General features: G+C 42.2%; 1 protein-coding gene across 13 annotated transcripts in view; it reads left to right on the top strand.

The window, feature by feature from the left end:
• Positions 1-15,754, top strand: part of RBPJ (recombination signal binding protein for immunoglobulin kappa J region) — a 201,358-nt gene that overhangs the window by 98,894 nt on the left and 86,710 nt on the right. For 2 of the 13 annotated variants that reach the window (XM_088792600.1, XM_019743888.3), the window contains exon 1: positions 9,275-9,509. The exons of 2 other annotated variants lie outside the window; for them this stretch is intronic. Coding sequence is in view for 3 of the 11 variants with exons in the window: in XM_019743886.3 (XP_019599445.1) it covers positions 9,218-9,276 (59 nt within the window). In the remaining 8 variants the exon portion in view is untranslated. Of the gene's footprint in view, positions 1-9,172; positions 9,510-9,946; positions 10,310-10,958; positions 11,105-15,754 lie in introns of those variants that run through there. 9 more of the 13 variants (XM_019743892.3, XM_088792594.1, XM_019743886.3 and 6 more) reach the window with 8 other exon arrangements.

Here is a 15,754-nt window from a genome sequence, read left to right as displayed (position 1 = left end):
GCTATTTAAAAATAAATTTTTGCATTCCTTGGCATTTATATTTTTGTAAATTATTAAAATTGTAATCTGAAAAAATTATAATCTGATTCTCTGCATATTTGACACAAGGTATTCTTTATCAGGTTGTCATAATAATTTAAACTTCTACAGCAAAAAAGAACTCACTGATAGTCATAAATTCCACTTCTAGAAGTATAACTGGTACAAGTCATGCTCTCTGAGCCTCATCTGTAACAACACGGATTAAGTTCCTTATTCGCCGCTTTGTCCTGAGGACTGACTGAAATGTTTGTAGGAAGGCTTAGGATAGTGTAGACTCAATCATATTTATTGTCACTTCAAAAATTATATATCACAGAGTCCCTTTAAATAGAAAGCTGATCTCCTGCGTTAGATTGGCTTACAACTTTCTGAAAATGGTTTATTGCAGAAAATGAAATACTTCTGTTGTAATGTTTTTCAGAACTTATTTTTCACATCATAAGTCCTTTGTTTTTGCCTAGATTATGTGATTTGTTGCCTCTTTTGGAAACTTGGAAAGTACCATGCAAATATAGATATAGCTGTGCTGGTTAAAAATAAAATACTTAGTGTTTGCTGGTGAAGGAAAATATGATGCTATGTAGGTAAAACTGTGTGATGAAAATCAGAGTCGCATTTCCTAAGAACATTTCTGGAGAACTTTAGACTTGAACAGTAGGAGCCAAATGCTTCTCCTAGACGGTAGTTTAAAACTCCATTGAAGTCAAAAGTAATTCTAAGGGTAGGATTTAAGCCAAGTGTTTGGAAAGCTGGGAGAAAAAAAGAAAAGATGCATGCATAAATTTCAAAATCTTTCCAAAGTACTTAATGGGAGGTGATTTGTAGTTAAGATCTTGAGAAATATTTTTCCACTAGTGGGATATTTATGTCGCCTTAATAGACTTTATTTTACCTTCTACAGGATGCTAATTATAATAGAATTTAAATAATCATTTAGTAGCAAAAAGAACTTATATGACAATACCAGTTATAATATCTAACAGTCTTTAAACATTCCTTTAGTTTCTCCAATCCATTTTACAAATTAAATATATCATTATGAGATTGAGATGAAACTTTTCAAACATATCTACTGCATAAACTTAAGTATGTACTCAATGTTTAGTACTCAATATTAATTAGAAATGATCTTTTTTCCTGCATTAATTTCACAAGATTTAAAAAATTACGGCATGTTGACATGACAATTAAAATTTTTTAAATGAAAGATATTGACATAATGGTAATTATTAAAAATGACAATGCACAATGCTAGTTAGGATGCCCAAGGGGACTCTCAGTTCACCAGCTGTCTGACACTTACGTATTTCACAAGATGGGACTTGTTTTCTTATCCCTCACTATTTGCCAGTGCTTGAATAGAATAGTTCCAAAGTTGGTCTTTAGTCCTTAGTCTATTTTGGACACGGGTGCTAGCCACAAAGTTAATCTACAAGTTGATGCTTATCATTACACTATCTATGACACAAAGCCACACAGATGCAGAGTGAAACCTTTCTGGTAGACTCTCTTTGTAAAACTGTTAACGGCCATCTGTGCTGTTAATAGTAACATGGGCCAGAGGAGAAGATGCAGGGATCATTTTCTGTTCTGTTCTTTTTTTTTTTTTTTAATTTTTATTTGGGAATATTGGGGAACAATGTTTTTCCAGGAACCATCAGCTCCAAGTCAAGTCGATTTCAATCTAGTTGTGGAGGGTGCAGCTCACTGGCCCATGTGGGGATTGAACCGGCAACCCTGTTGTTATGAGCACTGAGCTCTAACCAACTCAGCTAACCGGCTGCTCTGTTCTCTGTTCTGTTGCTTTGCTATAAAACCATAGCCACATTTTTAAAAATAAATGTATCAACCAAAAATAAATACAATGAACTTGAAGACAATTCTATTTATCTACATAATTAGCTAATTTGATCTGTGCAACAAATCTCTGAGGCAGGTAGCATTAGCCCATTGAATAGAAAACTGAGCATTGGTGTGGGTGGGAGAATTTCCTAAAGAAGTAACTTTTATGAAGTACCTACTGTGTACCCAGGTATTTCATGTAATATCTCAACTAATTCTCAAATGACCCTAAGCAATAGGTCTTAAATTTCCCATTTGCACATGAGGAAAAATTAGCTAGAAGTTAACCAGCTGGCTAGTGGTAGAGCCAATCCAATGCTTTCCTTCTTAAAGTAGCTGTTTCTTTTCTTTCTTTTTTAAGGAGGGCGCAGCTCACAGTGGCCCATGTGGGGATCGAACAGGCAACCTTGGTGTTATCAGCACCACGCTCTAACCAACTGAGCTAACCGGCCACCCTGGCTATTTCTTTTTTTAACCATGGGTATTCAACATTGCCTCAACACAGAACCCTAAACTACTGCAATTTATAATGCATGGCAAAGGGGAAAGGTTAGGAAATAAAAATTTAGATATATTCCTTTAGAAACAGATCATCGGATTTTGATTCATATGGTGTTGTCATTTTTTTGTAGATACTAATAACTGGCTCTATCTTGTTCGTGTCATAAAAAGAACAAGATATATCAATCACACATGGAAACATTTTCTTCCAATTACATTAGCTACGAAAACTTCTGACAAATTATTAGACTTGTTCATTCTTCTCACGAAATGTGCATTTGATTCCATTCACGTTCCACATCACTAGAGTAAATGGCCCGAGCTTTTTCTTGCTTCACCTTCTTGAACTGCTGCACATGTTAGCAAGTCCAGCACAGCCTGACTTGGGCCTGCAAAAAAAGTCTCAAATTCCCAGGGCCAAAGAATCCTATGAAAATCAAACATGATTGGAAAGTAAAGGGTGAATATTTATTTTTGTTTCGCAAGTTCTCCTGAAGCCCACTCCATTACTCATTTTCAGTGTTCTTTTCACGTCTTGTAATCCTAGAATTAGAGCTTCTTTTCCTTACAGAATTGCAGTCTGATGAAATCCTTCTTGACTCTTTCAATCTCCCGTACATTTTATTCTCCTTGATTAACACATAGTAGAAGGCAATAGAGATACTTAAAAAAAAGAAAGAGGCATAGATATGAATGAAAACCACGAGTTATGAAAATTCTGAGGCGTGAACGGTTCCTAATTTCTAACGTGAGTTACCAGTCGGCTTTCTTAGGCACACAGCCACCTCACGATCTGGTCACATCCAACTGTGCCTTCCATTCGCAGAGGCTCTCAGTGGCCACTACCACAGGTTTCCCAATCTTTTTGGACATGTGAGCCTCTTAGGAATTAAATAACAATAATAATGATATTGTCACTTCTGAGTAGGATATGGTAAAAAAAAAAAAGAATTAACACCACTCTAGATAAAATCATCACTATATTTGGCCAATTTGACATTGATTTTTGAAGTTTTAAAGACATTTTGACATGTTTTATAAGAATTTTCATGGATGAGTGCAACTTACAGATTTATTGAATAAAAATGATAAAAACTAATATTGCTATAACAATTATGTTACAGGTATCATTCTATATACTTTAGACATAAAAACTCTGAATCCTCATGACAACCCTATGAATTACCAAGTTTCCCTGAAAATAAGACCTAGCTGGACCATCAGCTCTAATGTGTCTTTTGGAGCAAAAATTAATATAAGACCCAGTCTTATATATAATAATGATATAATTAATATAAATATAATAAATATACCAGGTCTTATATTAATTTTTGCTCCAAAAGACGCATTAGAGCTAATGGTCTGGCTAGGTCTTATTTTCAGGGAAACACGGTAGGTGGTATTATCGCCACTTTACAGGTGAGGAAACTGAGGCACTGACAGGTTAAGTAACTTATCTAAGGTTTCACAGCTAGCACTCATACATTTTTGTACTAGAGCCCATGTTCCCCATCATGGGGGTGCCTAGTAAAATTTTCAATGTTTTAGTGTCTCTCAATATAAGATGGTATAACTCAATCTTAGAATGAAAACAATATTGAAATGTGTCACTGTGTTTAAACCACCAGAGCAAAACGTGATCCTTTCAGGAATGCTTGCCTCACTGCCACTGCCGGCTTCACAAGCCCATTGGATATACTCAGGGCTTTGCAAACTCATTCCTTTTAATGTTTAAGTATTTCATGTATTATTTAAAAACAAAACAAAACAACTATATGACATTACTCCCTTTAATGTGAAACTCCTGAAGATTGCACCTAACTTCTATAACAAAGATTCTGCAGCCTTGCTTCATGGACAATTTACATCAGAATACCTGACCAGCTTGCTAGCAATGCTTGTTCCTGGGCTTCAGCTCAGACTTGCTCATTTAGTCTTAGGGAGTGGGATTCAGGTGATTCTGACGCCCAGCCCACGAACTTTTGAGACACACTTTTCTACCAAGTCCTTCTTGAGACCGGTTAGGATGCCTACCCTCCAATACCCTCCCCATACACACTTCTACATACACCGAACCCCCACCTGGAGTTCCCCTGAATACAAAATGCTTTCACACCTCAGAGCTTGAACATGCTGTTTCCTGTGCGTCTCATATTTCCTCCTCCTATTGTCTTCTGAACTCCCACTCTGTTAAGAGTCAGTACAAAAGTCACCTCTGCAAGGTTTCCCTGGGCTCAACAGGCAAGAGTTAGGTGCTTCTTCCATTGTACCTCTATCCTGGAATAATAGTGCCACTGGCCTGTGTACTCCATTAGCCAGGAAGTCCTGAGGGCTTTGCCTTATCCATCTTTGTAAACCACCAAAGATCATGCCTGATGTGGAGTGGTAACGACTTTAAACTTACTATTTGAATGGACCAAGAATTCAGTATTATCAAATGACTGAGGTGAAATTCTATGGTACTTAATTCTACTGAGGTGGTAGATCGTGTACATAACTTCTATTAGAAAATCGTTTTCTAGCAAATGGGAGAAAGCAATTTTATTTGGTCAATTTTTTTCTTCTTGTACATTTATTCCTTTTCTTTTTTCCCTTTTTTATGTTTTATATTTTGTATAGGCAAAACATGCACTTGATACAAAATTCAAAGCTGGTTGTGAGATAAGGCACCTCTCACTTACGTCTTCCAACCCTTAAGTCTCTTAGAGAGAAGCAGTCACTGTTTACAGTTTCTATTGTGTTCTTCCAGAACCATTTTAGATACATATAGGCAAATAAGTATATATTTATCACCATTTTGCACCTTGCTTTTTGTGATCCTTCCACATAAGTACATAAAAAGCAACCTCAGCTTATTAACAAATGCATACTATCCAATTCTATGAATATATCATGACTTTTTAAAAAATAAGACATCTCTTGACATTTAGGTTGTTAACCAATATTCTCTCCCATCAATGATGCTGCAGTATAAGTAATTTCACACGTGTGAGTATATTTGTTAGGTAGATTTCTAGACATGGAATTATAGGATTAACAGGTAGTGGTTAAATTTTATCAAAATGGTTTTTTATAAAGCTTACATCCATTTTCACGCTCACTAGCAACACGTGAGAATACCTGTTTTTTAATATCCTGTCAATAGTGTTTTCATTCCTGAGGTTCTAAAATGGAGAGTAATGGAAACCCTTCAAATAAATGTAGGCTCATCTTCTGGTCTAACCCAGGAGTAAGAAATTTTTTGGCAGAAAGTCAACACAGGCAATTGATCTATAGGCTCTTTTCTCCTCCGCAGGCAGGCTGGCTCTGGGGTATTCAAGTCTGGTCTAACCCCAATACTGTTTTGAACCCTAGAAGGCTTCGTGAGTCTTCAGAATCATTTCTGCTCTGCTCTAAAGTGGAAGACAGCTTATTCAGTCTACAAATGCTTACTGAGCATCTCTCGTGCACCAGGCATTGTTCTAGTGGCTGAGGCTCAAACAATGAATACAGAGACAGAAGTCCCTGCCCTCATTAAGATTACATTACAATGGGAGGAGGCAGAGAGTAAACACAACACACTGGTATGATATATGCTGTGTTAGTTTATGATAAGCCCTGTAGGGAAAATAAAGGAGGGAACACAGAGTGTGAGGAGTCACTTTAGTGAAGGGTGGTCAGGGTAGGCCTCACTGAGGTGACATTTAAGCAAAGACCTGAAAGCAGTGAAGGAACGAGCCATACAGCATCTGAGGAAAGGGCAAAGGCAGGAGTTGTTATGTTTTAGGAACAGCAAGAAAGTCTGCTGGTTAGAGCTAAGGGGAAGAATAGAGCGGTCAGGGTGGCAGGCCAGATTGTGTAGGTGCTCATAGTGAAATGGGAAAACCATGGGCGAGTTCTAGAGAGTTACACTGAATGCTCTGTTGGGAACAGACTGAGGGAGGGCAAGAACGGAAGGGAGAACCAGTTAGTCTTCCTGTAAAGCAGGTGAGAAATGAGATGGCTTGGACGGGGCTGGTCACCATGGAGGTGGGGAACTGTTCCGACTGTGGGTCTTATTTTGAAAGTGGAGCCAGCATATTTTGTTCGATGAGATGTTGGATGTGAGAGGAAAAGAAGGCAAGAATGGCTCTGCGGTTCTTGGCTTAATGGAGAGGAAGGATGGAGTTGTCATTTACTTGGCTGGGGAAAGAATGCAGGTGGAACATGTTTTAGGGTGAAGAGGAGTTGTGATTTGCGTTGTGGTTGCCCTGGCTTTCCATGGCTGGGGTTCTCAGATGGCCATGGTTCCAAATTAGATTAATGGCCTGGACTAGACCATGACTGAAATGTCTTCTTGGGATGAAGGCTCCAAGGAATGTGTGCCCATGGGCATTGTCTTCCTCCTGAGCTCTCGTGTTCCACATCAGACTGGCATTGAGATACTATAGTAAGTGTCCTTATATCTTCTCTTTTCCTGTGTGAAATATTTAATCAAAGGGTGAGGTAAATGCACACTCACACACACAAACTAAAAACCTTGAAACAATTCAAAAATACGATTTCTCGTCCACTATACAACCAGCAGAACAGGAACCCCAATCAAAGGACTCACTGTCCTCCAAAAATCAAAACAGAATTCAATTTTACATTTGTGGGTCTATGATGTCACCAAGACACGAGTTCTTAGACAACGCTAGGCTAGGCTGGTACAAAACTACACCAGGGCAATCTGGAATGTGCCTGATTGGAGAATGTAACCAGGAATTCACTGGACACATAAATAATCCAAAAAGAAGGTATGCATTTAAAACAGTTGTCATTAAAGCACCTGATGAAACAATACTTAAAATGGAACGAATAATTCAACAAACTGAAAGGTGAATGAAAGCAAAACCAGTATTTTAAGTCATATTAGTGGGAGAAAAAAAAAACAAGAACAGAAACTGTTATGTAGAGATCACTTTAAAAGGCTAGGAAGAGATTAGCGGGGAAGAAATTAAAAAAAAAAAAGTGTCCTTAAATGGGAGGCAGAATCTATAAAGGCAACAATGCGAGAGCGCAGGGAGCAGCTTTTTTTCTGTACCCAACTCGCGAGGCCAGCGGGTAGATGAGAAAGAATATAACCAATTGCTAGAAGAGAGTAGCTAAAATAATCTGAACTTGTTTCAAAGTGAGGGCCAGACTAGGTGACTCAGAAGCATGACTCAAACCCGACACTGGGGGCCGTCAGCTCCCGGAGGCCGGGGACGCGGCGTCTAAGACGGTTTAGGAAAGTACCAGGTTCGTAGAGGGCGACAGGAAACCTCCCCGGGGGACCCGCCTGGGGCTCCTCCTACCCTAGAGTTTCACCTCTTAACCACCCGCACCAGGAGTTTCTAATCTCCTGGCTTCCCCTTCTTCCTTTAGAGTTTCCCGACCCGACCCATTTTTCTTCCACAAAGCGTCACGCGGCATGTAGGTGCAAGACGTCGAGAACCCTCGCGGCCTCCCTCCTCCCCCCGCTCCCCGCCACGCGCCCACCCGCCTCGCCTCCGCGGCGAGCCGCTCCCTGCCCTTCTTATCCCGCCCGCGCTCGCCGCCCGCCGCCCGCCGCCCGGGCACGCGCGGCACGAAAAGCACCCGGAGCTGCACTAGACAAACACCTGTCCCGCCTGGGCTCCGCGAGATTTGGGGCGAAAGCATAGGCAACAGTGGGCGCATTCTCGCGAGGTTTACGAAATTTCCCACGGCTCGTGTTGTGTCTGAGGCGAGTAGTGGAAGGCGGTGGGAAGGAGGTGTAGCGTGAGACTCAGCTGCCCGCATTGGGCACATGCGCAGTGCCGCTCGCGCGTGCCGCGCCAGTCCTGCAGCGCGTTCAGCAGGTTTCGGGCAGTGGATTCCAGTTCTCCGGGTTTTGGGGCTCCCTGCGGGAGGCAGTGCTGGTTCTGGGAATCTCTAGGAATTGAAAGGGCAAGGCGGGGTAGAGGGTAGAAAGGGGTGCTGCTGGTAGGGAGGGCGGGGATTGGGGCTTTGCACCTTTTTGCTAAATGCCCAGTCGGGCCAAGTTTGCTCGGAGGCTTCCAGGCTTAGGTAGGTCGCCTGAAGTACATTTCGGGCAGCGAGCAGTGTCCTCGACTGTGCCAGGCTCGCGGGAAGGCCTGCGCAGAGTCTGTTCCTTTATACACCTAGGTTCATGCAAGGCTGGGAGCTGGGATGAAGTTCTAGGGAGGCTCACAGCGCAGGCAGCTCTCTGTCCGAGCGGGGCCTCTGGCTGGGGTGCGGGGCAGGGAAGTGGTGGCTCTCAATTCCAACGCACTTTTCCCCGCCGGAGAAAACTACGCGGCGCTCTGGCGTGGTATGCGAGGTGGACATTAGGCATGTCTTTGCCAGAGGCCTTGGCCTGACCTCATTTCACACGCAAGGAATAGAAAACTAAGGCGACAGAGCTCAACTGCAAAAGTTTTCCCTTTACATAGTTCTGGAGGGTCAAACTACACTGTACTCTCGTCCGTCTCTCCGCTGGCAAGAGGGTCGAATGAATGAGGATAGTTCCTCGTGTGGTCACTCGCCCGAACTCTAGGCATCAGTGTAGCTCCAGCACCTAACGCTGACATTAGCATAAAGGAGGCGTCCAATGAACGTTTGAATGAATGAAAAGGGCTGGGAACCAGAGTGAGCGGGAAGCCACTTGGAAAACACCCATTTGAGGAGGTGTTTCATCTAGGCCTGTGAAACGCGGCAGATTTTCCCAGGACCCCTCCTCCCTTCGCTTCGGCCCCGCCTCCTGACCCCTCCATTCCCCGTCCCCGTTGTAATCCCCTCCGGTTTTCCTCAGTCTCCACGTACGTCCTTCAAGGCGCGTCTCAAAACCCGGATAACCGGAGCGCTCCCCATGGACCACACGGCGGGCTCGCCCGTGGCGGAGCCGCCTGCGCATGCTCCATCGCTTGGGTAGGTTTCCAGGGAAGGCAGCGAGCAGGATCCCCTACTTCGCGGGCGGCGCGAGGCGTCTGGCTCTTCGCGGCGGCTGCTAGGGGAAAAGGAGCGCGGGGGCTGGGTGGAATCACGGAGTGAGGAAAAAGGGAAGGGGCGGGGGAGAGGGACCAGGGCAGGCGTCGGGGGGAATCTCGCGAGGGTTGGAGTTTTGGCGAGAGTTTGTGGAAGATGGCGCCTGTTGTGACAGGGTAAGTCTGAGGGAATCGGAGCGCTGGGAACCGGGAAAGTTGCGGGCGTCTCCGAGCCCGCGACGGGAGGCGGGTTCGGGGGCCGCAGCGCGCTTGGCGTCCGGGGGGCGCGGGAGCTGCGTCGCGTGCGCCGAGCGCGGCGGCGTGTGGCCGTGCGCAGCCCGCTCTGCGCCGCCTTGGCTCTGGCTCCGGCGCGTGAGGGCGGGCGGCGGCGGCGGCGAGGCCGGCGGGTGCGGGCGTAAGTGCGGCGGGGCGCACGGGGCCCGCGGGCGCCGTGCCCTCCGCTCGTCTTCCGCGCTGCCGCTCCCGGGCCCTGCCTCTCAGCCCCACGCAGCTTTGTTTCTCTGGATCGTCGTCGCCTCCTCGCCCGGCCGGTGCCCCCGGTCCCGGGCGCTTTGTCTTTCCCAGTTGCCCCCCGCGACTCTCTACCCCCGGCCCTTTGTTTCGCCGCCTTGGGCGCTTTGTCCGACCCATCGCGCCCTGCATCCCTTCTCCATCTCCTCCCTTCGGCTGTCCTTCCTCCCGTGCCCCTTTGTTGTGCCCCTCTCCATTCGGCAGTTAAGTGACCTGCCACAGCCCAGGCACCAGATTTCTCTCTCTTCAGTTTTCATCTATTATTTTTCTCATGTATTACTCTCACCTTTCTGTGTTGTCTTTGATCATCCCAACAGGCTTTGTCTCTCCCACCCAGTGGCTTATTCGCTTGGCACCCCCATTTCCCTCCCATCGATTGATTTATCCGTTCCCCACAGTGTGTGTCGGCTGAACTGTCTCAGCCCCGGGGACTCCATCTGGTGCTGGTACGTGCAGGCAGACCCCGGGCTTGTTGTTGTGGGTCTGAAAGATGCGTGGGGATACTTACTTTCCTGCTCGGCGCTCCTGCTCTCGCACCCTTTTCTCTCGGGATTCTGTGCACCCCGCCTCCCCATTTCTCTCGGGATTACAGTGTCTCCAGTTTTCTTCGCCTCTCTTTGGGCCCGTGGTGGTTTTGCTTGGAAACAGTAACGCTGGAAAAAGATCGGGTCTCTTGGTTATTGCCCCTCCGGCTCTTGGTTCCTGGCGGCCTAGGCCAAGGGCAGCTGTCGTGGTAGCAGCTTTGCGTCTGGGTTACCTGAGGGTATCGTAGGGCGAACGGTTAGAAGAAGCGCAAGGTGTGTGTGTGTTTTTTTTCTTTTCCTTTGGCGTGTGAGAGTAGTTTCAGATCTCCACGTTGGATATTCGTTTGGCATGTGAGTAGCAGTGAAGTGAATTTTGATGTTAAAAACTTGTAAATGTTGGGGTGGAGAATTTCAGCCTTTTCTAGACTCTAGGTGTGGAGTTTAGTTATTTGTACCAGTAACTCCTGCTTCGTAAGGAAGAAGGAAGGCATCCTGCTTGTGAATTTGATATAAGTGTTTAACTTTTTCTTCATCATTATAGTTTACAATTATTCGCTTTTGCTCTGTAGATTTATGACAACCCCCTGCCCCATCTTTGGAGTTGAAATGAGGAAAGCGCTTAAGACTGCAGTTCTGGTCGATGAATACTGCTTCTAGAATCTTTGTGGAATGCATTAATGAAATGCAATGAAAAGACATTTAAGTAATAGTCTTAAGGTAAAGGAGCTTTAATGTTAAAGGAGCTTTAAATCGTTCGCGGTGCTTATTGTTACGGTTGTGTTAAAAGCTTGGAGTTGTGGGGGTGGGTAGGGAGAAAGCGGTGTGGTGTATTTAAGTGGCCTCAATATTCTGGTACTGGGAATAAGGTGTTAGATTTACCAGGATTGCTAGGCTGAATGTGTATTTCAGGAGGTTCCCTTCCCCCCACTAATTTATCACTACTTTTAGAAGATAATGTTACCCTTAAAATCATCTGGATTATTATCATTTGTAAACTAAAGTTCCACATAAAATGCCACTAGTAGAGAATGTGCCAGATGTAGTGTGAGGGATGTTGGTATAGTGGAAAGCGTTTTTATTTTTTTTGAAGGCTGTGATTAGAATTAGTATGAATTTTAATTGACGGAAACTCGTGTTTCATGATTGATATGTGAGACTTTTGTCAAAATTTGCAGTCTGGGTTCCATGACTGGATTTTGACCAACAGTCATTTCTCCTTTACTTGTTCTTAGTGCATAATCATTCTTTTGAAGGTAAAATCTTGAGCACACAGTTGTTTCTCACTGTAAGCAAAGTGTAATAATAATGGGAGGTATTTTGCTCTGATTTATGCATGTAAGAATGATCACACAAATATCATAAAAGCAACTTTCACAAACCAAGTTGTGTTTTTTTGTTTCTAAATTGTGTAAGATCTTTATTTGGTGACCAAATGAAACAGTGTCTTTACTAAATTATATCAAACAATAGCATATTTAGAAACGGCATGAGCTGTGGTTGGGAGACTTTCTGATAATTGATGATTAAAGCTGTAAATTTATTGCTCATGCATATTGCAGGAGAGTGCAGGAAAAATATCAGGCTCACAATCAGTATTTTCAGATCTAATGTGCCTCTAGGTGTTAGATTTTAAGCAGTTAAGTTTACTAAAATGTTACCTCTTATACTAACAGATTTCTATCAATGTTTTTTAAGTGGATAAGAAAGATGGTTTTTGGGGAAGCCACTCTTGCCAGCTCTAATTCATTAAGTCATTTTTGGCACTCCAGATGGATAAGGTATTAGGGGGGAAATAGGGTGTCAGTTCTTGCAAATCTTAATTCTAGTATTTGGTCATTTTTAAAAATAAATTTTAAAAACCTAGGACTTGGCTTTAAAACATTATTTTGCATTTTGCTTTCTTCTAATACTCATTTTCATGTTATTTCAACTAGGGGCAGTATTTTCTCATGGATTGACTAAAAGTTGTTATTTTTGGCATCAGGCTTTGTGATTATTTCCAAGTTACTCTACATCCCCTGGGCCAATTTCCTAACTATGTAGTAAAATGGGAATTGTAATAACTTGCCACATCTGCACAGGATTGCTGTGCTTTAGGATTTGCAGAGAGCATCCTTAGACGAAAGGTGTGGTTAAAGTCTAGGAATTGTGACTGAAGCTGATGTGAAGTAGGTCATATTTTGTAGGAAGTCAAGTAGAAGGTTATGAACTAAGTTCTTGGCAAATCACAGTGGTGATAGTAGGATGAAAAAAACACATCAAATATGTATTATAGTTTGGGTAATAAAACATTTTTTATCCTATAAACTTAGAGGGAGAGTAAAACAAATTACAGGGTGGGGTGTGTATGTGTGTGTGTGTGTGTGTGTGTGTGTGTGTGTGTGTGGTGTAAGAGATTGAAGGTCTGTCAAACTCAAATGTAATAACATTGTAAAATTATGGGATGCTTTTATTCTACTGACTTGTTTTCTGCGTGTGGTAGTATTTTTTAAAAAAATAGCACAGAATGTTTTCACTAGACTTTAGGCCAAGTTTGTTAATAGTCATAATAAATTTTCAATATACTTTGTGTTTTGAATGCTTTGTCATTTGTTCTCAATATTTTCTAACAACCAGGACTGTAATTTCAGACCTGCATATGGGAGACACTCTGTAGGTATTTATTGAACAAACAAAACCTGTTGCATCTCTATTCCTGGTAGATGATATCATATCCCAATGAGTTCCCCACGCCAGGTTTCTGGATTCTTCTCACACTAACCCTTTACATTTACTCACTAAGAACTGATAAATTTTCTCTCCTGAAAAATTTCTTGAATCTGTCTACTTCGTCCTCAGTGCCACAGTTCATGCTTTTATCATTTCTCACCTGGATTACTACAGACATTGGCAGTCTCTTCTTTCTGCTTCTAGATTCAACACCCTTTATCCACCTTCCACAGTCTTTCTAAAAAGCAAATCTGATCACTTCACTCCTTAGTTACAAAACCTTTCAATGGCTCCCCCTAGCAGCCTTCATTAAAAGAGGCAGCAGAGATTGGATGGATAGTTTAGGATTTAACCTGGACTGAGTTCCAATTCTGTCTCTGCCACTTAAAAGCTGTAACATTGACAGGTGTTCTAGTCTCTCCTTGCCTCTTCCATCTATTGCAAGGTAATTTCTTAGCTCAATGGGTTGTTGTGAGGGTTAAATAAATGCAAGAAAACATTTAGTAGGATGCCTGCCTGACACATACCAAGTGCTCAAAAAAATGTTAGCTAGCATGGCATGTAGGATCCTCTATATCTATTCCATTTACCTTTTCTCCACCTGTACTGTTTGCCTTTCTCTCCCTTCATATTCAATGCTCCAACCATATATAAGAACTTGGAGTTCCCTGCATGGGCTCAGCAGTTTAATGCCTCCCTGGGCTTGAAAAGTGCTGGTGTTGATGGTTTGTTATTCAAGACTTAGGTCTGAGGATATTCTAACCAGATCCACCAGGGTGGGTTCAGTGCCCCTCCTTAAAAGGACCTGGTATAATTTTCTTGGAAGTGTCATACTAAATTATAATGGTCACATCCAAAGGCTATTAGTTACTTGATGGCGGATATCATTCTCTGAATCATTTATATATTCTTATACTCAGAAGAATGTCTAGCATATGATACGTACTCAGTAAAGGATTTTTTGAGCAAAGGACTGAGTACTTTGAAACCTTCATGCAGCGTGGTTCATGTAGGCAGAATTTGATATATTGATTCTGTAGGGAATTTAGTTGCTAAAATGCCCATAGGATTTGATATTTTCCACTGGCGGCAGTCTCATAACCCCTGAGAGCATTATAGTAAAACTCTTAGGTAAAAGTTTCTTTTGGGTTATTAGAAAATACTATATTGTTTGTATAAAACTGACAAGCTTAAATGTCACATTTTTTTTAATGGTTGACTGTCAAGTGAGTCTCAAGAGTTCATTATTTTTAAGTGTTTTTAAGTACTGCTTAGACGCATGAGGATGTATATTAAACCTTAAAACACAGTAGACTGCTTTTTGGGGGATTCATGCCATTGAACCAAATAAATTGATAATCTTAAGAGAGGCTCAGTTCTTATGGACAGGTTACTTGTGATTTCTCCAAGCTTCAGGTTCTACCTCTGTAAGATAGGGAATGATAATTTTGTTGTATTTATCTGCCAGGCACATTGTGACTATAAGTAAGGTAAAATACGTGAAATTATAAAGGTCAAATAAAACAATGCATGTGTAAGTTATTTGTAGATACTAAAACTCTATATGATATTTTAATTATAACAGTTGGTTTCTCCTAGTAACTTTTCACAGGCAGGGTTCAAGATGGACTTTTTATATTGCAACGTGTGGTTTGTGGGTCATGTTTTAGGAAGGCAGCAGTGTATTTAGTACAGAGGACCGCAGCCCTTGAAATATGTGCCTTGGCGTTTTGAGCAGACATACTTGGTAAATTACTGCTTGACCACGGATGTTGTCATTGAGTCACCCCCAACTTTTTGGGGTCTGTGTCTTACTGCTTTCTTCTCTGCTTGGACAACCGTAATAATGTAGGAATGTTGAATGCCCAACTGCTACCATTTCTCAGACACGCTGCCCACAGTTCTGGATGCCCCTTAGGTCTGGCACTGCATCATGGTGTCGCTTATGCCTCATTAGGCCTGCTTCTGCTCCAGGGAATGAAATGATATCCTAATGGTGTGAAAAGGGTAATGTAGTTCCTGAACATAACTTACTACTGGGGAAGAGCAAGCATTGGAGGCTCTCCGGTTTGGTTTGTGTAATTGGTAGTAATCTGTATAAATGTTTGTGTAGTTTTGTTGTGTTGAGACAATGCATGGCAGTTTTTTAGTTAGATTGGTCATGTTCATGGCAGTCTAGGGAATATTTACACTATTTTAAGTTTACAAAAATGAGAAGCTAGAAACCACTACTTTTTAGGTACCCTAAGTTGCAAAAGCCCTGCAGTGAAAGTGCTGCTCCTGTTGGATGTGCGGTGGAATACACTGGAAAATCAAGTTGATTCTTTGAATTCCCCTCCCGTGCTTCCTTGTCTATATTCAGTATTTTTAACTTGGTCTTAGGGCTAATTTTTTGTACATTGTTAATTAGTTGGTAGAGTTGTAAATGAATAAGAATAGTTTCTCATAAAAAGTTTATGTAACCAGGAAAAATGTTTATCACGTTATAAAGCCCTGTTTTGTTTTGTTTTTTTAATAGTGTGGTAAAGATTGTGTTACCTATGACTACAATATTAGTTGCCTTATAAAATATAGAACCAGTGTTGTGGATTTTAAAAAATGATTATTATAAACAACTTATTTTGGAACTAATCTTGCTCCAGACAGAACATAGAAGCT

This window comes from Rhinolophus sinicus, chromosome 1 (assembly GCF_057876585.1).
Source record: "Rhinolophus sinicus isolate RSI-liver-muscle chromosome 1, RSI-T2T, whole genome shotgun sequence".
NCBI lineage: Eukaryota > Metazoa > Chordata > Mammalia > Chiroptera > Rhinolophidae > Rhinolophus > Rhinolophus sinicus.
Note: the sequence above shows the minus strand (reverse complement) of the source record. Positions and strands in the feature narration are given on the sequence as shown.